This window comes from Candoia aspera, chromosome 2 (assembly GCF_035149785.1).
Source record: "Candoia aspera isolate rCanAsp1 chromosome 2, rCanAsp1.hap2, whole genome shotgun sequence".
NCBI classification, from domain to species: Eukaryota; Metazoa; Chordata; class Lepidosauria; order Squamata; family Boidae; genus Candoia; species Candoia aspera.
Genome location: NC_086154.1, coordinates 62459065 through 62485146, shown reverse-complemented (window position 1 = coordinate 62485146; position 26082 = coordinate 62459065). Strand labels below are relative to the sequence as shown.

The window sequence follows — 26082 nt, the reverse complement described above, 5'->3', positions numbered from 1 at the left end:
CGCCGCCCCCCGCCTTCAGCATTCACCTTTCCCGTTGCACCTCCAAAAGAACGAGTCCGGCTCTGTCAGGAGAACAGCTGGGCGGCTCTCCGCCTCAGCCAAGTACAGGACGGAAGGGGGCGCGAGCCGAAAAGGGCGGGGAAGAGGCGATCAGGGGACGTCGCCCGGCGCGGCGTCCAGGTTCCACTTTCGGAACTCCCTCCAACCTGGGCACGGAGAGCGAAGGGAGCGATTGTCAACGGAGGGCGGGAGACCGGTGGGGTGGAGGGAAAGAACTACTTAAAATTGCAAACTTTCTGAGGCCTCTTCCCATGCGGGAAGCAGCTAGTTTGGCCCTCGTTTTACCGCCGCTGGACCCGGAAAGTTGAGCAGAAATCCGAGAAAGTGGGGTGTAGCGGAGGAAGGGAGCCGAGGCAGAAATCTGGACCGCTTTCACTCGAAACTGGCTTTTCACCGAGGTGGGATTGGATTCCTTTCTCTCTCTTTATTAATATCGCCGGCGAAAGTCAGCCCTTTGATATCCCTTCCCCGGGGAAAGAGGGTTTCATCTAGCAAGGTGTCTCTCTCAGCTGCTAAGGTTACTCTGTGTGTTTGTGTGGGTGGGTACATACGATTATTTGGACGGAACTCGGGAGGAACCGCTTTAAAGTCCAGAAGCGGTGAGAAGAGTAGCAGAACAGGCGAAGGGGCTGAACGGAGGAAGAAGCCAAACGACTTGAGGAAAGTATCACCTTTCCAGACTAAGAAGTGTCGGGATTCGGCGCCGGGCTGTATTGAAAGCATGCTTGGCTTGCGTGCGTGTGTGTTTCCGTGACTTCGTGTAACCAAGCCGGCTGCGGTGTTAACCTGCAAAGTTAAGTCTCCCGAGGGACGTTTTCTGAGGTAGAAAGGGCGCCGATAAATGCCGCCATATGATAGATGTGCTTTAGGAAGGTGGCGGCGCCGCGCCGCATCCCGGAGCCCCTTTCCTCGCTGGTGTGCTCACCGCTCGTGGTCCTGTCCAGGACACGAATCCCGCGGCAGTCGGAGATGCGGGGCCCTGCGGATCGAGGGAGGTCGAAGAGAAGGATTGGATGGCAGTTCTGTGTACCTGAGCGGGATGCCACTGAGCATAGATAGGCCTGGGATGAAGGCGCGATAAGGCTGATGTTCCGGGTATGGCGAAGAGGCTTCGGGAGAAACAAGCGGGGCAGGTTGAGACGGCCCCGAGGGTTCTTTTCTCTCTCCCTCTGTGGCATCCTTCGGGCGCTGCGAGGGAGGGAAAGAGCGGACGCGCTCTAAGTTGGTTGGTGCGCTGCGAGGGTTAGAGACCCATTTCAGTTCGCCTGAGAAGTGCCAAGGCGGCTTCTCCACTGCCGAGGCCTCGGGGAACCCGGGGGAGGCATCTGTTTCTCTTGGCCCGAGAGAACACGCAGCCTTCCTGCTTCTGATGCCGGCGGTGTTGAGCGAGCCAAAGCCTCGCTCGTCCCGTCGCCCACCGAAGTGAGGGCTGGCGCTACGGTTCTCGCTCCACTCCGCCCTTCCCCGCCAAGAGGGCTCTGGAGAAAGACCCGGGCCAGCTGCTGAGCTCTCGGGCTAGGCAGGCCCCGCCGCGCCCGCTGCTGGGCGAGTTGGTTTTCCTCTCGCCGCCGGCTGTCACACGGCTAAGGGGAAAGCAACTGGTTTCCCCCGGGGGGTGGGGGTGGGGGCACCGAGGGAATTTGTGTTGCCGATGAACCTTACGGAAAACGACCCGCCAGAAACACGGTTGCTATAAGCTTTGTGAGTTCTCCTTAATTCATTTATGAACGAACCCATTACCTTTGCGTGCATTAAGATTTGAGAGGGAACAATAACTTTGGAAAGAAGGAAGGAAGGAAGGAAGGGGAAAGCAGCTGGACTTTCTTGGCAATTAAATGAAGTGCAGGTAGGGCCTGGCAGATACCATTTCAAAAGGTTCTGAAATCCACAGTCCAACAACTCAACGGTGGACAAGCTTCTAGATCTTTTCAGATGCCTTTTCTTTTCTTTGTCAAGCAAACCACCACCAGCAGTATTAAGGTTTCTTCTTCCTGTTCTTGATTTTAATCGGAGAGCAAGGCCGTTGTCCTTTCTTTCATATGTATGTCGGTTTAAAATAATCTGCAAAACACACACTGGGATACTTGTTGATTCAAGGTTAAAAACCTTAGTTATTCAACAAATAATATTGCAGCCCTTTAGAACGTAAATGGAAATGTCCAGCTACCATGGCAGGTGACTGTTTCCCTGCTCAGTCCCTGCCCTGAGTACCCTCATTCCTCTTACTGCAGCTGGATGTTAGACAGCTTTTATGAATGAGATTTAAATGAGGAAAGGGGGATGGTGCATCTCCTGGATCTGCATGTATGGCAGGACATGGCTTTGAATAAAAATGCATTCCCATGTACTTTCTGTCTTGCACAGTCAACATTCTGGGGGCTTTCACATGAGACCCTTTGATTCATGTACTCTTAAACTGGTCTGTTATAATGCAAATGTAAAGCTTGGTTAAGTTAGACTATTCTGTCAAGTTCCTCTGGTGCAGTGTATCATATACAAGCAATACTCACATCTGGCACAAACGGGAAGAGAAATCTGAGATTTTTTTTTTCATATTACACGCAAACTTAAATTAAAAAAAGTACTTATCTTCTTAATGTACAGTTAGTTTGAGGAATTCACTATGGTCAACATACTATATCTGTGGAAGTCATTGTGATCCACTCTGAGGGCCATTGGAATAATTGGAATCCCAAAGAAAACTGGAAAAGCCAAATAAATGTCCATCAGCAGCTACTAACAAGGATGGTTGTGGAATGCACTTTCCTTCTCAGTGTGTTTCTACACATACTGTAACTTTTGAAAATTGATCACTACAGGTCAGAGAATTCAGTAGACTTATGTTTTGTATTTGCTGCCAGATGCAAATTGTCAGAGGACAGATAATGTGAATAGTTATGAAAAGTGGGACCTTGCAGTATGTGGGGGGGGGGCAGAATTCCCAAATAACTCTGCCATTCCTCTCTCTTCACTGCCCCATGATTTTTAATTAGTTTTCAGTAGTCACCCAGCCAGCAATGAGTATTTAGTCTTCCTTGGGCTGATTTTTTTTCTCCATTTCATTTTTCTGCAAACCCATGGATTTCCCTCCTTCTGTTGATACCTGCCTTTTATGAAGGGATGGTGCCATTTCAGTTACATATGAATCCACTTCCTTCTAATTTTGCTTATGTATTGAACTAATTTAATGCTGCTTTTCATTATGGAAAGTTTTAAAGTCGTTTATGAAACAATAGAATCATTCTAGAACAAAACAAGGTAATAAGGTAATACTCGCACAGAGAGAGAGAGAGAGAGAAAGACAGAGACAGAATAACACAACAAAAACACAGAATAACACAATAAAATCACACGTAGTTGCCTGAGGTTGGCAAGAGAGTCCCTTCTTATTCTGTGGATAACAACTGTCCCTATTTCAACAAGCTGTCAGAACTAGGCTCTTCCAGGTCTTGGATGAAGTGGGTGGAAGACCCCTTTAAGGAAGGTTGGATTGATTATTTTTTTCCTAGAGATTTCCTTTTTCTACTGATTGTATTGTATTGTATTGTTTTCAACTGTTTGTACCCCACCCAGAAAAAAGAGCCAGTTGGATGTAGTGGTTAAGGCACCAGGCTGGAAACCAGGAGGCCCTGAGTTCTAGTCCAGCCTTTGGCACAAAGCCAGCTGGGTGACCTTGGGCCAGTCACTTTCTCTCAGCCCTAGGAAGGAGGCAATGGCAAACCACTTCCAAAAAAAAACTTGTTAAGAAAACTGCAGGGACTTGTCCAGGCAGTCACCAGGAGTCAACATTGACTCAAAGGTGCACAAACACACACATCACCCAGAGTCTCAGTAGGGTCAGTAAGCTGTAAGTTTAAGAAGTAAATAATTGCATCTTCCTTTCACATTGGCAATGGGCCAGCATCTTCTGCTGTGCCCAGGGGCAAAAGTTTATCTTCAGAGTTCCATAGGACTCCCAGTTTTGCCCATTAATATGTTGCTGCTTTCCACTTCATCAAGAATTGCTGCCTGAGGGTAGTTGTCCTATTATATCTAAAGGTAGGTTGGCCCCAGGAAAGCACTGGAAATAAAAAGGAGATCTGTGCTTCTCTGCCCCCAAAGACATGATTGTATGAAATCCCCACCAATAATTGGTCAAGTGTAATGAATACTCTGGGCATTTTCTGCCTCTCTGCTCACTTCTAGGAGGCCAAGGGAGCACAGGAATTTAGCTAGTAGCAATCCTGCTGTGACGACTAGGGGAGGCAATGGCAAGCCACCCCGATATAGTCTGCCAAGAAAACATCGCGAAAGCAGCGTCCCCCCAGAGGGTCAGCCATGACTCGGTGCTTGCACAGGGGACCTTTCACCACATCACAATCCTGCTGTAGAACAGACCCAAGATTCCATGTGGCCTTAGTATGGCAATGTTATGAGACCTATGACTAGTTGAGCAGCTGTAATGATTTCACTAGTATCATTGCCCATTTGTGGCATACCCATATTATTTACGGAGTTGTCAATAATTTCCTCTCATATTCCTTCTCCTTTTTCTTTCTACCATTCTCCAGGAATATTTCCTGTTCTGTAAGCTTGTTTCTCTGAAGGCCTGGTTGCAAACTGGCTGACCAGAAACCCCTCTGTTAATTAACAGAGGCACCAGAAGCCACCAGGAAGATTACCCAGTTTTTCTTAGTTTCCGAAATGTTCTCAACTAAGCTATGGTTCAGTTGATCTCATTATTTATGTGAGATGAAGAGTGGTTTAGCTCTAACATGTGCAAAAGGATCCTTGGTCTCTAAGTAAGGCACGTGGCTTCACACCTAATGCAGAGTGACATATTAGTCTGTTCAGTCTACTTCCATCAGCAAAGTGCGTGTAACTTTAGAGCCAGGGAACACTGCTGAAAACACTGCTTCTCTTGATTTATGTATGTGTTTGCTTCTTTTGCATTTATCCCACAATTTTCTGCTACTTCCACTGCTTGTCTCCTCCTTTTTTCCCCCCATTCATTTATTCTTATCCTTCTCCCCTCCCTACTCCTTCCCTTTGTTTGCCATCTCACTTGCTCTCAATGGCACGCTCATCACAATCCAAAGGCAACATCATTATTTGCCAGAACTATTTTCCAAGGCTGGCAGGGTTTTGATTTAACTGCAATAGATTGTGCCGTTTATTTCACAGACTAGTTTGGGTTTTAGACATTAGGGTTCCAAAAAGTCCTGAGCTGTGCGCTGAGGGAGGCATCTGCGAAAGGGAAGTGCGAATGTGTGCCGAAAGAAAGGGAAATAATACAAATATTTACCCAGAGCAAAGGAAATTGCTATGATATATTGCCCCTGGGAAACTTTAACTCCTCCAATTGTGGTGTATTGCCCACAGCTGAAGAAAGCTGTATCCTCCTATGGGCCCATCCATTATTCTAAACATCCTTACAGCCAGTTTGGATTTGTTTGACTGATTCCAAGGATTTTCCTGTGAAATCCCTGAAGTTTGTTTCTGTCATTAACTCCTACTTCCGTGCACCTCACCGGTTAACCAGAGGGAGCAGTACTGAGAACATTTAAGCCCCTGCTCCCCTTTGTTCTGATCTCTGTCCCAGGCAGGCTAGTTGTTGCTTGGCTGGCTTTGCCTTAGTGTAGTGTCTGTGTGCGTGTTTCCCTGTAAATTGTTCTGGGTCAGCCTGAAAATCTCTTTTTAGAAACTAACTGTAGGGCTAATAATGTGCATGTTATACATTAGTTTTGAGGTTTTTCAGATACCCCAGTTGGAGAAGAGCTCTAAATACCTAAACAGATTTTGCCTGTTCACATGTACACACACTGTTTGAATCATCCCAACATGGTTTATAACTGTATCCAGATGCACTTTTAGTACAATAGAAGTAAAACAAAAAAGGGGAGTTTAAGTATGTAGATGTTGTTACCATATTTCTGAGTTTCAAGCCCTTGTAATCCATGCAAAAGCATTCATAGAATATGGGTGGCGGCAAATAGCCTGTTTTCTTTGCTGGAACAAGAAGAAAAGAAAAGTCAGAGGCTGCCAAAGGCAAGGCAGGCTCAGCTGGATAGAACAATGTTCTGCCTTCTGCCTACTATTAGCAGAAGGAAAGTTCAGCTATGCTGTGAAAAAAAAAGATGGCAGATGCAGTAGACCAGGGTTTCTCAACCTCAGCAACTTTAAGATGTGTGGACTTCAACTCCCAGAATTCCCTAGCTAGCCTTGCTGGCTGGGGAATCCTGGGAGTTGAAGTCCACACGTCTTAAAGTTGCTGAGGTTGAGAAACATTGTAGTAGACAGTTCTTCCTGGGGGTCATTTTTTAAGAACAACTTCAGGTGGCACCTTCTGATTGTATTACATGGCAGGAGAGCCTGGATTGCACATAATCATAACATGCTGAAGGGTTTTGCATGCCTGATTTTGTGTTTTAGTTGCCAGCTCCTTTGGATAAAAAGTTCAGCTCCTCAGAACAAGCCTCCAAACATCCTCCAAACACACTAAAAGATCAATTAGATTAACGACAGTTTCATCATACACTTCCAAGGAAGGTGAATTGCACCTAGTGCCTTTCTGCTTCACAGAAGAAACTGCTTTTCCAGAATATTCAATGCCAGGTTCCCATCTTATATTAGTATTTTGACCACCATTCTTGTAGAACAACAGGGAAATCATTTTTCTGTAGTACCTTGATACAATTCTGGATGCTGAAGTTGCATGCAGGAATAAATTGCAGTCATATTTCTGCTTTCGCAAGCCTCTGCCAACTGCAGACGATACTGTAATTAGTTGTCCAGTTGTTGAATGGATACTTAGCTTATAATCTAAAAAGGCAGATCCTCTGAGAAAGAGAGGACCAGGAAGCAGTTCGGATCCAGGGAGACTGGGTTAAGGGCAAAAGTATTTTTCATATTAGGAAATGGCTTGTAGGTTTATTGTCATAACTGAGGTTGGGAAAGCTGTGTGTAACTTACGCCCTGGGATAAACAAAGGTAATATTGTAAATTACACACAGAGAGAGTCTCATCTGAATTTCACTGGGACCCTGTGGCACTCTAGCCAGGCAAGGCTGTCAGATCCTCTCCAACTCAGCTGGTCTAGTACATACAACGGTGTTTCTCAAGCCTGGCAACGTTAAGATGTGTGGACTTCAACTCCCAGAATTCCCCAGCCAGCCTTGTGCAGGCTGGGGAATTCTGGGAGTTGAAGTCCACACATCTTAACGTTGCCAGGCTTGAGAAACACTGACATACAAACTCTCTCTTTTCCTCCTACTTTTAAAGAAAACGCATTTGGTCTTTTTTGTCTTCCAAATAATTAAGTCCAGATTCCTCCTGACTGGTAGAAAATGGAGACTGTCCTGTGCAAGTATTCCTTCCCCGGGCTCACTGCTTTTTTCTCTGTGCTCAGCAGGAGAGCGAAGGAAGGAGGTAGTGCCTGCCGAGGAGCAATTGCAGCCCTGCTCAGCCTGTCTCAGAGGGGAAGGGCTGCTCCCATGAGAGCCCCGGGTGGGTGGGCTGCTGGTTCTGACTCTTGCTGCCCTGTGATAGGACTATAAGGACTCTTTTCATTCCTGCAAGGAGACAACTTGATTACTGCCCCTCAATCAAAACCTGTTTACTTTACCAAATGAGAGCAGCATGTGAGCTTGTTAATTGCAGCTGGGCTCCGATGGCCTGGCTCGGATTCATTCCTCCCATGAAATGGAGCCATTCTAATGCTGCAACAGGAGAGACACCGTGACCCCAGTTGCATTCATCTGGTGAAAGGTCCCCCCACAGGGTCCACGTTTGTGTTACAGAAGCAACTTGCCTTAAAATGACTGAGGACGCTGGCAACACGCTTGATTTGTTCTTGGGATTCCCTCTGTACCCAGACATGAGCAAAAGTATGTACACCAGCCTGCTCAGCTCTTGCATCTCTTTTTATCTAAGGGAGGAGACAAATGTATCTACATTGCAAAGGGTGTTGTTTTCAGTTTTCCTTCTTTCGAGGGCTAGAAATATTTACCCTATGGAAGGCTAAAAGTGACTTGGTCTAGAGCGGTGTTTCTTGACCTGAGCCATTTTAAGATGTGTGGACTTCAACTCCCAGAATACCCCAGCCAGCATTGTTGAAGTTCACACATCTTAAAATGGCTCAGGTTGAGAAACATTGCTCTAGAGGCCTGAGTAAATATCTTAACACAAAAAGATTTAGCATAAAACCCAGAGGGCAGCAAAGGATTATGCTTCATTGAGAAAATGGTCCAAAATGTGCGTGTGTGTACATGCACTAGAGTAAATTCAATACCAGGCAGAGTCTAATACCAAAGAAAACCCACTTCACTATAGAATGGGGTTGGCATTCAAGATCCTTGGTATTTACCTTGCTTGTACAACATTTTTTCCCTGATGTGCACAAATTATACTGATCTGGTTCATACATCACCTGAAGAAGTAATTTCCTACTGTCTTGTGTGACCCCACCATTGTGATTTCTTCATTACAGGAAGAATTGGAAAACCATGGTTAATGCAATGTTTGAATCAGATGGTCAAGACGATGCTTTTGGGTTTTACTAAAAAATAGTGAGAGTTGATATGATCATCTGCCCTTAGATTTGGAATGTGGCAGAGATTTTTTAAAAAATTACTTTAAACACACCATGAGCCTTGGAATCACATTCACATAAGAAAGAAGCCAGGCTGGAGATTTGTTTGTTCATTTCTTTCCCAGACCCTACCAGAAGATATAAAACAACCTCTACAGTTCCAGGTGATCATCATGGCACTTAGTTAGAAATGCAGATCATTGGGCAGGGGGAATATCAGATGCCATTTGCACTGAGATGCCCCTGTGCTCTGAGGGAATACCATACATGCTAATCCTGCTAACGGACCACCCCATGCAGCAGCAGCAGCAGCTTCTTTGCCGCAGCAGCCTCTCTCCTGTTCCAAAGGTTGATGCTCTCACCCTTAATCTGTTTATAAGAATAATAGAAATTAACTCCCAGGGGTTGTGTAGCTGGAGGAGAGGCTTCTGAATGGTTAAACCAGCATTTCTTAACCTTGGCAACTTTAAGCTGTGTGGGCTTCAACTCCCAGAATTCCGCAGCCAGCATGGCTGTCTGGGGAATTCTGGGAGTTGAAGTCCACACAGCTTAAAGTTGTCAAGGTTGAGAAACACCACATTAGTACGTTGTTTTATTTCTTCAGTTCCTGTCTTAAACTTGGGGTAGTAACGCTTTTGCCTTTTTTTCTCTCCCCCTCCCCTCTGCTAGTGTGGCTAAGACGTCTGCTTGGATTTTGGATCCCCATCTCTCTGCACCATGCCCCTGGTTGGTTTTTTGCTCTGGGCCATCCTTCTCATTGTGGGCTGGTGGCCCTCATACTCCAAGGATTACCTCTTTGCTACTCCAAGGGTGCAGCTCACTTTCAAAGGTAAGGAAGGACACCATTTCTGAATTAAAGCAGCATTGACAGTGTGATGGCAAACTTCTTGGGGTTTTTACTTTCTGGCAATCAGTGCCTTATTAAAGGTTCTCTATGCAGAACATAGTTTGGAGAGAGTGCAAGATTTGGAAGCCCAGTTTCAATGGCAAGTTTATCTAAATGGCTACTCGGTTTCCAAGGAAGCTGCTTCAAGCAGCTCATTTTCTTAGGACTCTAGCCATGATTATAAGCAATGGTTTTCTAGAACAGGTTCTGAGAAGCCCCTGGGCTAGCAGCCTGCATCAATCAAGCACATGGCACATTGCACTTCAGTGCCTCTCTCCATCTGGAGAGAACTAGCCTTGCAGCTTGTGGCTTTTCCTTAGATCTGTGAAGGAGTCAAGCACCATGGCTGGCAGTGCAGGCAGATTGACAGCTCGGTGAACCCAAGCTGCTGAATCTGCTGAAGAGTTGGCAGCCACTCATATACTGAACTCCCTAGGAAGGGACTGTGCTCCAATGAATGGACCCTCTGCCTGTTGCTGAGAAGGAGACAGGTGTTGGGACGCGCTGTCTGTAAATGTTCAGGGTTAGCTGGTGTGAAGCAATGATTGCCTGTGAAGGATGCTGAGCTGAGTTGACAAATTGTGTTCCAAGGGTAGGAAGCTGACATGGTAGCCTCAGCATGTGACTACCCACTAGGAACAGATGGTTGTACCTTATGTGTCATTTCCTCTTAACTTCCCTTCCTTTTCCAGACCACAGGGAGGCAGACTAATGTGTTTATTAGGGGCTGATGTATATTTAGGCTGCCCCTCTGGGTTCACCAGAAGGGGACCATGAAGGACCCTGCTTTCAATATATAGGACTCCCATTTTAGAAAAATCTTGCTGTGTAAGAATGTATTATGTTGAGCATAAGAGCAACAGGCATGCTGTTCAATTCCTTAGGGGAGACCTTTAGGGGAATGGACTCTGATTTTAATGGGTCATAACTGCAGACAATCAATAGGTTAACCATCAACTCTGACCCTGAAACTACAAGGGTGTAGGAAGTTGATTTTGAACAATGCCTACCATGCTTACCTGGGAACACGCTGAATTCTTGAAAGCACAATAGAAATGTTGATTGTCTCTCCTGCTCTTCTTTCTCTAAGCAAACAACTTTTCAGAATCTTTAGTGATAATTTATGAACATGGAGGAATTGTTCTGTCTATATACCTCTTTACATCAACTAGATAGAAAAGAGCAAATACTATATTGTCTTCTACATCAAAGGAGGGAATTTTGGCTGGTGCACCTTATCAGGGGGAGGTGAGTAAGCTTTGAAAAGTTCACACACCTCATCTTCTACTGCATCCGCTCATCCTAATTTTGGATCTAATTCTTTAAATAACAAATATTGACATGGTATTAATTAATTGACATCTAGTGGGTTGCAAGATGAGATTGAGGGCCCTAGGATCTAAAAACACTGTTGGGTTGATCCATTGCAACACTGGAGACACATTCAGATACTATGAGATTGTGTTTCTGACTTCTCTGGATTTCTGTAATTTGTTTTTAAAGAAATTAAACCACTGCTTTTAAAGAAATAATTCAAGGAAAGAGTACCCCTAATTTGCCCTACTGATATCAAGAGTAGCTCTGGTGGTATTTGAATTTATCCAGATTTAATTCTCTCGTATGGGTCTGGTGTCAAGCCCGTATAATTTGTGTGAATGCAGGCTATTTCCATGCTTGGAAATATGGCTTCAGAAACTTACGTCCTTTGTTACTTGCTTGAGGTTTCAGAACACAGAGAAGGTGCTAAGAGCATCTATGCTTGGCAAATTAAGTTACATGCAACGGTGGCCTATCCTAACCTATCATTTCCTACATTTTGCTGCCTGAGGCAAAGAACGAGATGCTCCCCTACCCCCATTTCTTTTTCAGATGCTGATTATATTTCAGTGGTACTAATGGGCTAGCAGCCTTCACCATGAATAAGAGAAGGGTAGGCTAAGAATTGCAGGCAAGGCTGTATGGCTCACAGCCTTGTGTCCTCCAAGAGAGGGAAAGGGTGGGCAGAGAAGCACAAGAGGACCAACTGAGAAGACTGATCCTTTAGTGTCTGCTGCCTGAAGTCACTGCTTACGCCCAGTTAAGATAGGACAGCCCTTGTCTTTTTTTATATTATAACCCTGCTTTGCCTAGAGCTGTGCTCTCTGTGAGTTCATCTCTTTTACAGTACAAGGAAGGATTTAGTTCTGGAGAGCAATCTGACCTTTTCTTAGCAGGATGAAAGAAAGAACAAGGGTAGATGGAAACAAGATCCATTCTGCCTTTAAGTGGTGTGTGTGTGTGTGTGTAGGCTTAATTGAAATCCTCCTTTCGGCCTGTTTAAAGATTTCTGTGCCCTGTGGAAGGGAGAAGTTCAGACTGAGTACTTTGAAAAATAGTGTCTTTGAGGTCTTTATAAGAGGGCTTGGTTTCCTGTTGTTAATCTACAGTTTTTAAAAAGTGGGAAAGTACTACCTTTGCCAGGGAATCGAGTTTTTCCGCCTTGATAAAAACAGCAAGAATAAATCATAAGACTTGGCCATAGAGCTGAAGGCAGCTGGGAAAGGATGGCCAAGACATCTAAAGGGTTGGAAGAACTTGGGTAGCAGAAGTTGAGTAAGAGACAGGGAGATGTGAAGTTGCAGGAAATGAGAGAAGAGGCAGGACTGGCTTTTAAAAGCATACAGTTTAGATAAGCTGGGACTCTAGAGAACATTCTAAAAACAACTCAAGGGCATTAAGCCAAGGATTAGGAGAACAACATGAGTGAAACAAGAGCTCAGTGGAGGAAGGAGGTGTTTCTTTGTGGGATTATTGAGGAACATCTAGGAGGAAAAGCGGCCTCTCTTACAAGAGACAGTGAAAGCAGCCTCATTGGGAATTGGGGGAACTTGGAATTGCGTTCTTCCAGGGAAAGATCTGATCTAATCTTGGATGTACCTATAAGAAAGCATTAATTTTGCCTTTATTTCCATCTCTCTATGTGTGTAACTGCAACAGAGGGGCAATAACAATGCAGATTGAACTGTGGAAAGAGGACCAATGTGGAGGGGGAGATGGGAGATATTATGACTAGTAATATGCCTGCTTAGTATTCTTCTTTAGTGACTATTCTTCCAATGATTCCTGCATTTGCTCAAGATGCTACTCTCACCTGCATGACATTGCTATGCCGCTGTAACCAGGCACTATATGTTCAGCAACACAGGCCTTAGCGCAATTACCATTCCTGAGCTGGCCTGCATGCCCAGGAATAGTGGGATTAGAGCTGAAAGATAAGCATTATCAAACAAAGTATGTAGCAGAAATGTTTGGACATGCTCACTGCCAGATCCATCGGAGGCTCTTTTCTGAATCAACTCTAATTTCTCAAAGCCAGGGCTAATTTACACCACTGCCTTATGGTGTGACATATGCCTTTTAATAAACCCATTCTAAATGTGGGTTGCCATAGGCAGGCTAAAGTGGTCTCATGGCCCTTTAGCACTAATTTAAAATTGAACTCACAGCATAGATAAGGGGGTAATCCCTAAGTGGGAGGGCACAGATTTCTGTGTATGCTTCCTCCATTTTTAAGCAATATTTCCCCCCCAAAATATGCTCTTACTCTCACTCCTTCCCCCCCCCTTTCTGTTGATACTGGTATTATCAGTTGTCACTGTGACTGTAGTTATTTCAAACAACAGACCAAATAAAACTAATCTAATCTAAAACTAAAACTAACAATAAGGCTGTATTGACTCATGGGGTTATCACATACTTCTTAATTCTTATTGAAAGCACTAGCTTTCACTAGTACACATTCAACATGGGTTTCATGGTCACTTCTGCAAGACAGTTCCGTGGGTGACTGTGCAATGAGAGATGAAGGATGACATGCATGTCATGACACTGCAACACAAACTCTGCCCATTTGTGCAACGTTGCGCTGCAACACTGAGGGGCCCTCTGGACAGTCCTATTTGGTTCTGCCTCTGACCAATTTCCAAAGGTATCTTGGATACATTTTCTGTTCTCTACATTATAAAAACAACCCCAAATTTAAGAAATACATAATCGGTTGGTAATGCTTACTGCTTTGAAATGAGTTGTTATGTTAAAGGATTTTTTAAAGCATTTAATTTGTTTGAATTAGGCCCTGATAAGGTCTGTATTTGATCTGGGTGTTTGGGGAAAAGAAAACTTCAGTATCAGAGAGAAAATAATTCAATTCTAATTTTAATGCAACTAGCCTAATTAAAATCTTGTATATACATCCCAGTTGTCGGTTGTCAGAATGAGCAGTAAACTGATTTCGGAAGTCAGAAATGGATGGCTCCCTCTATTACTCCCCTACTCCTCTTCAGCATGATCTTGGGATGAATTTTTCTGCCCTATTTTCAAAGTACACTTTCTTTCTGTAATGTCACCTCAAATACTCCTATCTGTCTGAGCTGGAGTGATTTAGTTTAATGCAGACTAATCTCAGCAGTTAATAGGCTACTTTGCAGAGGAAGGACCATCCCTTCAGCTCTGCCAATGCTTATCATGCACTCTAATAGTTTCTATATTTCCATTGTCCAGCACTGCTGAAATAGCGGAGTGGTCACAGAACTTTGTTTAACCAAGCTCTCTTTTTTCCTGAGTCAATCATTTGTGCATCTGTATATATCTCTCCTTTATCAATGTGGCAAGTGAAAAGAATTGGAGGAAGGGAGGAGGTCAGTGAGAAAGTGGGAAACATGAGGAGGAAGAGTTAATCATTATGGGTGGTTAACATGGTCCAGGCCACCAGCACTGCCAGTAATTCTGCAGTCAGGCCTTAGGGAAAGGTTAGAGATTCAACGCACAGAAAACCTCCTACCTGTCCCATCTTGGCAGATTAACCAGCAAAAAAGTCATAATTCAGCACTTCAGCGGGAAGGGGAAAAGTTGTAACAAGTGAGCTGGACTGGGTTGCAAGTGGTGTTGTGATAAGCATTGTTATCAATGTGGAGCCATCTAGTAAATTCATGGTTTGGAATAACAGTGTTGGAGATGGCAATAGAATGGGACTTACGGCTGCCTTGTTAGTAAGTGAAGCCTCTTGCAAGTTGAGTTCAACTCCCAGTGACTTTACAGACACATCCATCTCATTTTCATTGTAGCTGTGCGGAAGTAGTTTGCTGTTGCATTGTTGGGACCTTGGCTGGCTGGGGAATTCTGGGAGTTGAAGTCCACACATCTTCCAGTCACCAAGGTTGAGAAACACTGGTGTAGAGTGAAAGGCTATTGTGTAGGGAGCAATGAGTTGAGATTAATCATCTCTGGAGCTATTAGGAAGGCAGCAATGAGGGGGTTTTATTATACTGAGGTTTAAAGTGCTTCAAATGATCAGGACTAATTCCCTCACCTTCGGTTAGTAGTGTCAATCTTAACTGCACTAATGTATCTCACTTTCCACGTAAAGAATAAACACACACATGCAAATACAATTGATAGCTTCAGTCTTAAAAGCAGGAAGGTGCTAAAATGTCATGTCCTTCTGAAGTGCTACCAGAGGCATCCTGTTGGCCAATAATGGACCAGATAGACCTTTTATTTGATTCCTCTTCTAAAGCTGTTAGTTCTTCAGAGCATTTGCATGACTGTTGTCGGAAACTGAGCACTGGACTCAGAAGATGAACCATGGCTCCACTGAGGTAACTGTTACATTTCCTAACTATGGTTAATGGCAAGGCTGGAAGAGAATGCACTGATAGGACAATGTTGCAAGCAGAGAAGAGTGACCGAGTGACCAGTTTGGAAGCGTTGCTGTCTATCTGCATAAAAAGTAAAACAGTTGCCTGTTCACTTTCTGCTGCAGCCAGTTCAAAGCCGGTTGTTCTGCTTATACCAGTGTTTGTGCTAACACTCAGTGGGGACACCCAGACCACTGCTGGTGAATCATAATTAGAACCCCGAGGTTAGCCTGTCAGTGTAGTTCTGCAGAGAAGTAGTAGCATACACAATTATACCACATACAATTTTCTGTGGTTCAAATTCATTCTAGCTCAAGAACTCAAAGGCATCAAGAACCACCATCTTGTGTAGGCTGTCAGATTCATCAAGTTAAAATTATATGTGTTGGCAATATGGGTAATGATTTTCAAAGTTTTTGTTAAGTCTGAAAGTTGCTGGAGATGCCACTAGAAAAGAGCAGAGTATCTCCTCTTCCATGAACAACAAAGCTATGATTTACCATACTCAGCATGGACTTTGACATGTACTTGCTGCTTTAAATCGATATGAATGACAGTTTTTCTAGACATCCTTCATATCTCGGTCTTTATTTTGTATTATCTAGCAATGATAGAAAAATTCTAAAATTGAATCGCAAAGTGAACCCATGATCAGCAGCATCTCATCCAAATCTCTCTGCTCCATATTTCAGCCCCAGCCCACATGTAAAGAATGGGGACATGTCCCCAGAAGGGAGATAAATAGCAGTGGAAAATTTGGCAAGATCTTGACTGGGTCCCCTATTTGCAGTTAAATTTTGTTTTCTAAGGAAGGATGAGGTGGGGGAAAAGATCTATTTATATCATGTGGATATGTACATTTTGTTTCAGGATTCTTCTCAGGAAAAACAGGTTGGCTATTCTTAGCCAAGCTCCCAATGACCTTCTTCCCACATCCCTTCTTGTTGCATGAACATCCTCCTGCTTTACTTATTTAGATGGTTGGAGTTAATTGACAAGCAACTCGAATATTTTACCAACCTGCCAGCTCTGCTATGCTGGATGGTAAGAACATAAGGTGGGTGGGTGTGGCTGGACTGAATTCGACTCTATTTCTGTTCTTTGGCTGAATGAAATAAATGGAACAAAAATGAGAGGCATAGCTGTAGTCCATAACCTAGTTGGCAAGCAAGCTGCTTCCTTTGCATATGAAGTAGTGATTCAGGCTGGACTAGGAAACTATGAATGTAAGTTTACAACTTCTACAGTCATTCCAAACGCTGTCACAGCATTTTGAGCGGCCTTGGGAATTGTTTCTTGTTCCCCTGTCAATCCAATACACAGATGTGGACAGAGCTGCAGCCCTCAGCTCATTCTTTTGCAAGGGGTCAATTTAGATTTCTGGTAAAAGTGATCTGCCCCTTTCCTGGCAGCCTGCTTTGTGGGGAGGAAGAAAGGGAGAGAGAAATGGTACCAGCAAGAGAAGAAAAGGGAACAGTGGGCATCCCCTCCAAATTTTGCTGATGGTCTTCCCCACCATTTGTTTCTGCGCCACTTCCATTGACATGTAAACAGTCAGGAATGTGGCCCTCAATAGAACAAAAGGTCCAGTAAGACATGCCCAGAAAGGCACTTTCGGACGTTCTTGATTAATATGTTCTTGCAGCCAAAGAGTCTCTGTTCTCTACAATCTGGAGGAAGGTGGAGTTTCCTTCCCATCCCAACAGGGAAGAGAGTGTTTACAAGACCATTACTAGTGTCTTATTATAACAAATATTAATAACTCTGTTAATATTATTTTATGGTAGTTGTTATAATGTCTGACATTTGTATGGCTGAGCCTATTAGGTCTTACGGGTAAGATTAACCAAGCAATATTATTGACAACCAAGCAAGGTTTCAAGAGGAGAACCTGGATCTCTGAGATTAAATCATAGCGATTTTCAAGAACTCAGCTGTGAATTAACACAAGCAAACTTTGCCAGACAAAGTTAATTGTCAATTAAAATTGGTATTACTTAATAGAGTGACTTTATGCCAACATCAGCAGGATATAGTCCCACTGAACTCCTAGAGGCAGATTAAAAATCATAAAAATAGCTGTAAAGAAAAGAGTCTGCATACCAGTTACACTGGAAGATGAAAGATTTCCCAGCATCTTTGTCTGATGCACCTACTAGCACACTAACTTGAATCATACATGAAGGGCACAAGTCACCATGCACTGATGGCATAAGTGCTTCAGGGACTTCTCTCTCAGCTAATACCAGCGTACTACATATTGTGCAATTGTATTGTCAAGAAGCATCTCCAGAACTTCTCAGAAGTGTTCTAAGGTGTAGGTTGATGCCAGCAGGCATCTGTACTAGGACTGAAACCACCATTAAGTAAAATGAGGCAGCCACATCAGACAAAAGGTTTGGAGGTATCGTGTTGATTATCACTGTATTTTTACTTCTATGGATGGAGGGAGGGGGGGAAATTTTCTTCCAAAACAGCTTTGGTAGCATGTGAGTTGAGTTGGGTGCAGAGGGTGAATCCACGGGGAAGCAGATAATGGAAACAGCAGTATGCCATCACAGTGCATGCGCCACCATCAGATCCTCTGCTTGGATGAATGGGAGGTGTCTTTTACTGCTCTATTTCAGGCTGCAAAATGTCTTGAACGGAGCCTGTTTGCTCTCTTCTGTTCTATCAGACAGAAATCAGGCAATTCCAGTGCAACCAGCAATGGCATGAGGAGAGGGAGAGGCAGCAGTTATGGAAAACTCAAGTTTAAACAAGAAAGGAATAGCCAACATTTTCTATACTGTAGTGGGCAGAAGTTGGTTTGCAATGGCTGTCATTCCCCTATTTTTGCAGGACTAGGGTATGTTCAGGGGAGATCCTTGCCTCTGGTCACGTGTGAAGAAACCCATGGGAATCGTTCTGTATAATAGGCAGTTGCTGCAGTGTATGTGCTGAATAGCCCTACTCCACCCTCTACGTAGATCATCATTTGGTGACTGCCTTTGGCAGTTCTCCGGCTGGGAGAGAAAAATGTAGTTTTGAAATAGCCACCCTTTGTAAGGAGCTGCTTGGAATTCTGTCTCAGAGGGCTGTTAATTTTGCTTCAAGTGCCCTGGTCTGATCCTAAAAGACAAATAAGCTGGGTGTGTTTGAACAGCAGTGACAATAACTGGAGTGCAGTGCAGGGTAGGGGGCTCGCCTTCTCCTTGTGCCTGGTATGAACTTAAGGCTGAGGGGGTGCAGAGGCAGTGGAAGCCCCTTGCAGAAAACAGCCTGTTGCGAGGGGAAAAGTGCTTGTGCGCTCTGCCCTGTGCAGTTGCTTCCTTAAGGGAATGTGTGGGGAGTGACAGAAAAGAAACAGGAGTCCTGTTTTGGGGCATAATCTCTCCCTGCTGGTTGACTAAGGTCAAATCATTAGACTTGCCCTTGCAGCCCCACTTGCCAGCAGCAGTGGAGTTGGGCATCCTGTGAAATAAGGCCAAAGACTGGAGTTCAGAATCCTAAGAATAATATAATCTATCCCCCACAGCTGTCATCTCTGTTTAAATGTTTGCGCAAAATAAAATGATAAAGTCTCCTTCAAGTTCTGCTCGACTCCTGGCAACTTCTTGAATACATCCATCTAGTTTCCTTGGCAACAATATGGAAGCAGCTAATCTGTGTTTCTTTTGGGATTTTCTGTTAGTCTATCCTACAGTGCTATACCATCTGGATGGTCTCCCATCCAAGCACTAACCAGGCCTGAATCTCCTCTGTGTTTTTACAAAATGCTGGTTCATAAACCCTGACATGTTTGTTCCTTGTCCTAAAGACACATGGGCAGAGATAAATGGCACACAGCAGTATATAAAATTGGCATTTCCTTGTTGAATTTTAGATATTTCTGAGGACATGTTGGCACTGGTTACCAAATGAGTCACAATAAGACCCATCATTGTGGCTATGAGGATGGAATGGGGACTCTGTGTCGAATACATGCAGTTCAGGACTGCTACCTCTCTTCTCTCTTCTAATACTCTATTGGTCTACAGGGGTACTGTGGACTCCTTCAAGTTTACTAAAACATATTCTTTCTTAATCATGGGTGTTCTGCAATCTGCTAATTTACCTGCTTTTTCTATTGAAAACGGCACGTATGTTCTCTTTCTCACTCCTAATGGTTTCCATTATGCCCAACTGTGGATGCCTTAAATTTTTGGGTATTCTAGGCACAAAGAATTTTGGGTCCCACACTTATATCTGCCTGCCAATAGAAACCACTCATGTTAAGTACCATAGCATGAGTCATGTTACCTGTTTTGTGGAAACTAGGGTGGAAACAATCAGGATCCTCAGGCTACATTAACTCTGGGCCCAAAGTATTTATGAGGAAATTTGCAACCAGGTTTTCCTCAACTCTGGCTAGCCAAACTCAAAGTTTCTTTAGTTGGGTGGAAATTCATGTAATGATTACTGCTCTCACTTCTTACTGCAACATCAGAAGCCTGAAGATAGCCACTGGTAAGATGAATCCGGAAAAATCAATAATAAAGCCACAGCAATAGTTTAAAGTGCTGAAGGGGATCGATAATAACTGCTGTGGGGATGAGCTGTTAACATTAAATGGGAATTTGTTTTCTTCACTGTGCAAATTATTCCCTGTCCCAACACCCACCCATGTGTCAGCTGAAGTGAAATTGTATAAAAACTGTGACCACAGCAGAATCCCTCGACAGAAGGAGAAAATAAGGAGCCCCAGGGACTTGGAAAAGAAGATGGCACCTTTCACCTCCAGGACAACAGGGCAGGAGAGTCATTACCAGCAAGGCGATTTGAGGCCTGAGCAGAACAAGTTGGTGGTTGAATTATTGTGTCACAGTGTCTTCTCCTCTTTGGAATGTTCTAGAAAAAAAAATCTGTGAATTGAACTGTTGGGTAATACCTTTCAACAGACAAGATGGAAACCTGTTGCTCTGTTGAAACGGGCTGAGACTTTGACTGGAACTGCTCTGTGGATCTTAAATTTTGATATGCTGGGATGGATGGACTGGATTTAGTTTCCATCTATTTTCATCTTTCAGATTTATAGAGAAAAACAATAGGATTGTTTAAATACATGCATACTTCTGTATTTTACATTTGTCCGTGCAAGGGTTTTGTATGCGTGAATGGAAAAAGTATTATACTTATGCTATAGCTGCTTAACCAGACTCATTGAACTCCCCAACTAAATGCTAAAAGTGGTAGTACTGATTTAGAATAAGATGTGGCTCCAAAGAAAGAAGATCCCCCTACATGGAGAAGCATTTGAGATTCTTCTCTTTGTATTCTTGCACAAAAATTTTTCATCAACAGTATATAAAAAAGGTACTTTGCTAAAGATCATTATTTCAAAGTTATAGAGAAGTCCAAAATATTCCAAAACAACTGATAAGAAATAAAAATATATACAAGCCAAGAAAATCAGGATTACTCAAGGTCTACTTACATATGTCCATGTCCTTACAAATATGTGGCTCATCTTCTATGCTGTACTGGGTGAATTAAAAATTATACTTTTCTTTTCAATGGACAAAATTATTCACCTGAGAGATTTGGGTTCAAATACAGACAAACTATAGATTTATAATTGACAGTTTTCTTCCTTTTACCCATTGGTGTTTCTTATGACTCATCCTAGGCCATAGCACACAGCAGGCTATAATATTTCATAAGTAAATATAAACAAATTTGTCATGAATTTCCTTCCTTCCTTCCTTCCTTCCTTCCTTCCTTCCTTCCTTCCTTCCTTCCTTCCTTCCTTCCTCTGAAGAGAATTAGATACAAGCATAACATTGCATTACAGCTGAGGATCTGCATGGAAAGAAAAATGAGAAAAGGCCCGTGGGAGAGCTAGCAGTGAATGTATGCTATAAGGAGTCACAGCTTTTAAAAAAAACATTTTCTGGCACAAAAATAAGAATTACCTGGTAACTCATAAACAAGGCAGTTATCATCCAGCCAAAATCCACCAGAAAACTAGGCAGACAAGTACTGTAAAGTTAAGATACATAAAACCTATTTGTACTGTATTGGAGGACCTCAACACATCACATACCCCTTAAAAATGAAAATTTTAGATCTTTGGCATTTTAACAAATAGCTGAATGAAAAGGCAAGAGCTTGTAGTTTTGGTATACAAAGTACCTCCAGAAGGTCACAGATCTCTTCTTGCATGGGTACATTTATCCTTTTCTTGACCTTTTCTCATTAACCACACTGGCGCAATGTGTTCTGCTTCTCATATTTTTCACCCTACAAGCTCTCTGCCAAAGTGAGCAGGTGCCAACCACCCTATCCTGAGGTTTCTAGAATAGTCACCTAAGAATGGAAAAGCTCATAATCTCATTACTTGCTAACCCTGAAGTTATCCAGTCTCCAAAATCTTCACTTAACACAAGCTATGCTAAGCCAAGTCTGTCCTTTTTATCTGCTAAGCTTGTTATCCTATTTATTGAATTCTTGAGATAGGCTGGGAGGGATAAATTCTAGAAAGTCAAATGTACAAGCCTACCCCAACAAAAATAATGTCATCTTATGTGAAATGTTTATGGTTGAAAGTGAGGTCTTGTATTTATGACTACCGTATACCTGGCTGTTGCTTCAGCACAAAATAAGAGCTTCTCGAAGAGCTGCAAGCATTGGTTTGGCTTCCTAAGTTGCTCTAGACAGCATTCTTCAATCTGGTCCATCTACTGGGGCTGCATCGAATTCTAGGACATCAGGCTGGGGGAGCCTGTGGAAGCTGTTACGCTTCACATTCTCTTTTTGTCCTCCTCACGTTAAATTTTCAGAGATAATTGTCAGCGTCCTCCTAAGAGATACAGCCCTGAATGAATGTTCTGCTTGTTGTTGCATTTTTCCTGTCTTTTGTAACATCACTTTGCCAGGCTTTCCATTTTGTTGCTAATTATTCTTGTACGTTCCCCTGGATAAAATTCATAAGACCAAGCAGACTTTCTATATATGTCTCTCTTCTTCATGGGAAATAGTTGGCTTTAAGACATTTTGGGGTTGGGCAAGGGTTGTGAATTTTTATCTTTAAAAAGTCAGGGCATGCTACATTTTTACAAGTTGTTTATTTTCCATTAGAAATAATGTTCTGCATAACGCTATGTACATTTGTAAAACAACACACACTGTGCACTTGTAAAATAGATGACGGAACTGTTCCTGGCATGCCACCTTGACAAAGTTGCTAGCCATTCTTAAGTGTGTGTGTGTGTGTGTGTATCTCCCATGCATGGAGACAACTATGAATTATACTTACAAAAATAACTTGATTTTCCCTCCCTGATCTTTGGCTTTGTGATAAACAGAATACTTTTAAAATAAAAACAAAAACAAGATATTCTGTCTCAAAACAATGTATTTACTCTAAATATAAATACTATAAATTGTAAATACTACAGTATAATGTTTTTGGTACATGTATGTTGCTGTATCAAAATAAATAGTTGTTTTTGAAAGTAAGAAAACAAACTGATCAAAATACCCCATAGCCTTAGGCATACATTCATTAACTCAGGCTTAAGATCTAATCGTAGCCTTCTGTTTTATCACTTGAAAATTTGAAATGCCTCCTTGTTCTTTTTTCGAATGGCAAACAGGAAAGACGTTGAGGCCAGATAACACTACCTTTTCCTACAGAAATTTGAAATTAGTTGAAATTACAGCTCCAGCTTTATATCAGCTTTTTCAACCTGTTGCCCTCCAGCTGTACGAGGACTTTTATTCTCAAAATCCCCAGGCAGCTGGCTGAAAATTCTGGGTCAGAGTCTCAGTACATCTGAAGAATGCCAAGTATGTTATGAAACAGTCCTAACATCTGGAAGGTGCTAAGAATCTGAGAGCTGCAGTCCCAAGACATCTGGTTGGGGAAGTCATAGAAAAGCTGGTTTTGATATCTATTCTAATCATACACGGTTTTTCTCTAGTCTATTTTTATTTTGTTCAGTAGTAGTACTTTTACTTGGTACATGCTTATATCTAAGTGCACTACAAATCATTTTCCCCACAACAAGAAGAAGGTGGGGTTCAGAGAAATTATTGGCCCAAAACCACCAGCGGGTTTCCATGGCTTAGAGGGGGCTAGAACCTGGTCTTCCCTATTCCTAGTCCAACATGTTAACCACTACTCCACACTGACTCTTAAAATTATCTAATCACAAAATTGTTTGATGGATTAATTTTATAATTACTTGTTATTTATTCTCTTATTTTACATTTTGTTCCTTGCCGAGGTCTGAGAACAGAGTAGCAAGTAGATAAAATTATTAATACTTATTAACTGCATAACCATATCTACTTTGTGGCCTTGCTTCATACATTCCAACAATTCCCTTAATCCTCCATGTTTGCAGTATATGCTAAACTGCTGATCCTGGTAACTTCATGCAGAGAAATGTTAACCAACCAGTTTTGTACTATGTGTCCATCCCTGCTCTTTCAGCTACTGAATGTAGAAATTCCTGCCCTGCCCTTCTGAATTAGTATCTATTCATGATGAACAGCTGGTGTATATCTTGCACCAGTTCTTCCAGTCTGGAAAGGCTTCTTTTGAAAATTGACAGCCAAGAATTTTGGAAAATATTTGTTGATTTGAACACTTTCTTTGTTTAAACCTAAGGGTTGAAAGCCACAATGTGCATCTGAAGATGCCAAAAAGGAACAGAGTTGTTAATCTGCACCATAGGTTGTTCTCCATGACAAGTTAATGGGTTACTGCATATACACATTGTCTGCATGACTCCCCACCTTGCCAAAAAGTATATATATGGTGGCATATAGCATTATCCCATGGATGGAAAACAGAACCTCAGTTCCTTTACAGAGGGTGCAACCTGGGACACAAATTTAAAAGGTACCCTCCGTAAAGATATTTGTAGCTCCATGCAGAGCAAAAATAAGCCCCAGACTGAATATGTGAACTTGTCCTGTATCTAGAGTCTAGAAGAACTATTTTCACATAAACGGTAGAATTTAGACCTGTGTGGAATGAGGTCTGATCTTAATTGAAATAATTGATTCAGTTCATTAGAAAACTGAATCAAACTTGAATTTAGTTGATATGGGAAAAAAATGGATTGGCACATGCATGAAGGCTCACCTCTAAATTTGGAGATATTCAGTGTGATGCTCTGCTTAGTTAGATTATTTCGTTTGGATATTCTACAGTATTGATTCCCTTCGAATCCTAGACCTCCAAATACATATATTCCCAGTAGTTTGCTTATAAGTCTACAGAAATGAAGGCTACTGAACAGTATAGAGAAAAAAGTACTACTTCAGCCTACCAATGCCCTTTCCGTTGCACTCATCAAGATAACGAAAAAGCCCATTTAGCTCAGCTCATCTTTCTATTCTGCTTCCACTGGGCTTCCCCACATCCGTGTTTTGATTCCACTGTGCCTCCCCACACTGTGAGCTCTTTTTATTGGAATAGGACTGAAACAATTAGGGCACAACACTCAGTACCGAGTACTATCCAAGGCAGCATATGATTCAGTGATTTGGCCATCATAACTTCTTTAACAGATCCAACTTTTGTGCTAGATTCAGATAGCAGATAGGGTGTTCCAAAATGTAGAACTGTGATCATATTTGGCTTCATTTAAGTAGGTCATCTGGTCTTCCATCCATCTCCATTTACTGTCCTTTCTTTCCCCATTACTTGTCTAGCTTGATTCATCCAGTAGACCAGCAGGGCATCTTGCCTTGCAAAAGCACAATTAAGGCAATCAGTGTTGTGCAAGGAAAAATTAGATATGAATTAGGGTTTTAAAAAAAAGGCTCTGACCCATTCTTACAAGCCATGTGTGTAGGTGTGTCTGTGTGTAATTGTCTGTGTGTGACAGAGAGAAAGAGAAAGAGAGTGTGTGTGTATTCCACTACAGGCAGGACAAGTGATAGAATCACCAAAATGCTAGTGGTAGCTAGACAGCCAGGTTGGTGTGATTTATTTATTAAATTTATAAATATAGAAGCCCTTTTCTCATGCTTTGATTTTGTGCTCTCCATATACAGGGAGAGTAGATAAACTGCACCCCCAGAGCCAGCTGGTGGCCTCAGAACATGAGGAGAGGCCGTCCAGATGCCCAGCTCCCCAATTCTTCCCAGCACAGAGTTCAGTGACATGGCTTTCAGAGCCAGAAGATGTAACTCTGTTCTTCTTTTCCATGTGTTAATTGAATGCCTGGGCAAGAATGAGAAGAGGACTAGCATTAGACATGAACTGGGAAAATGGGGTTAAAATCCCTAATCACTCATGAACTTCCTTGGGTGGATTACTGAGTAAATCATTGAACCTAACCTATTTCACAGGATTATGCCTAATACCATGCAAGGTATCCTGAAATTCTGGGAGGAGAGGTGCGGCACAAACATAGCAAAGCACGACGTTAATAACATTCTGGCTTTTTAGAACTTTAGTAGTAGATTCTTTAAAACAGCATTTGAATTAGGCCTTTTCTTTCTGATTGTCTCTCTGTTGCCCATTTATGGATACTCTGGGGACACTTGACTAGCCTGGCTTTTTGTTAGATTTGGAGGAAACTGCCTTGAAGATAGGAACAAGCAAAATCCTGGATCAGAAGCAGCCCTCATGGGACTAAAGTGGATGACATGTTTATCTGGAAGCCAGTTCCTTTTGCTTTTAAGGGTTGAGAGGAAATTTGGGAGGGGAAAGAAGCTGATGGAAAATACTGGGAATGTCTGAGTGATTTATTGAAGGCAATTAGCCATGGAGAGTTTGTTTTCTCTAGGCAAAATAATAGTGTATGCCCAGCAAGGATTTCCATCCTGAAGGCACCAAAAGACTCTGTATGGAAAACGGAAGGCCTTGACATATAGATTAGGATTTGGAGACCAAGCTTCTTTCCAATACT

The 26082-nt window shown here is 42.7% G+C and overlaps 1 protein-coding gene across 4 annotated transcripts in view; it reads left to right on the top strand.

Annotated features, from left to right (window-relative positions):
* Window positions 1-26082, top strand: part of SEMA3F (semaphorin 3F) — a 152505-nt gene that overhangs the window by 700 nt on the left and 125723 nt on the right. For 3 of the 4 annotated variants that reach the window (XM_063291990.1, XM_063291991.1, XM_063291987.1), the window contains exons 1-2: window positions 186-458; window positions 9299-9458. In XM_063291990.1, coding sequence (XP_063148060.1) covers window positions 9347-9458 — 112 coding nt within the window. In that variant the 5' untranslated portion in view covers window positions 186-458; window positions 9299-9346. Of the gene's footprint in view, window positions 1-185; window positions 459-9298; window positions 9459-26082 lie in introns of those variants that run through there. The other variant, XM_063291988.1, reaches the window with a different exon arrangement.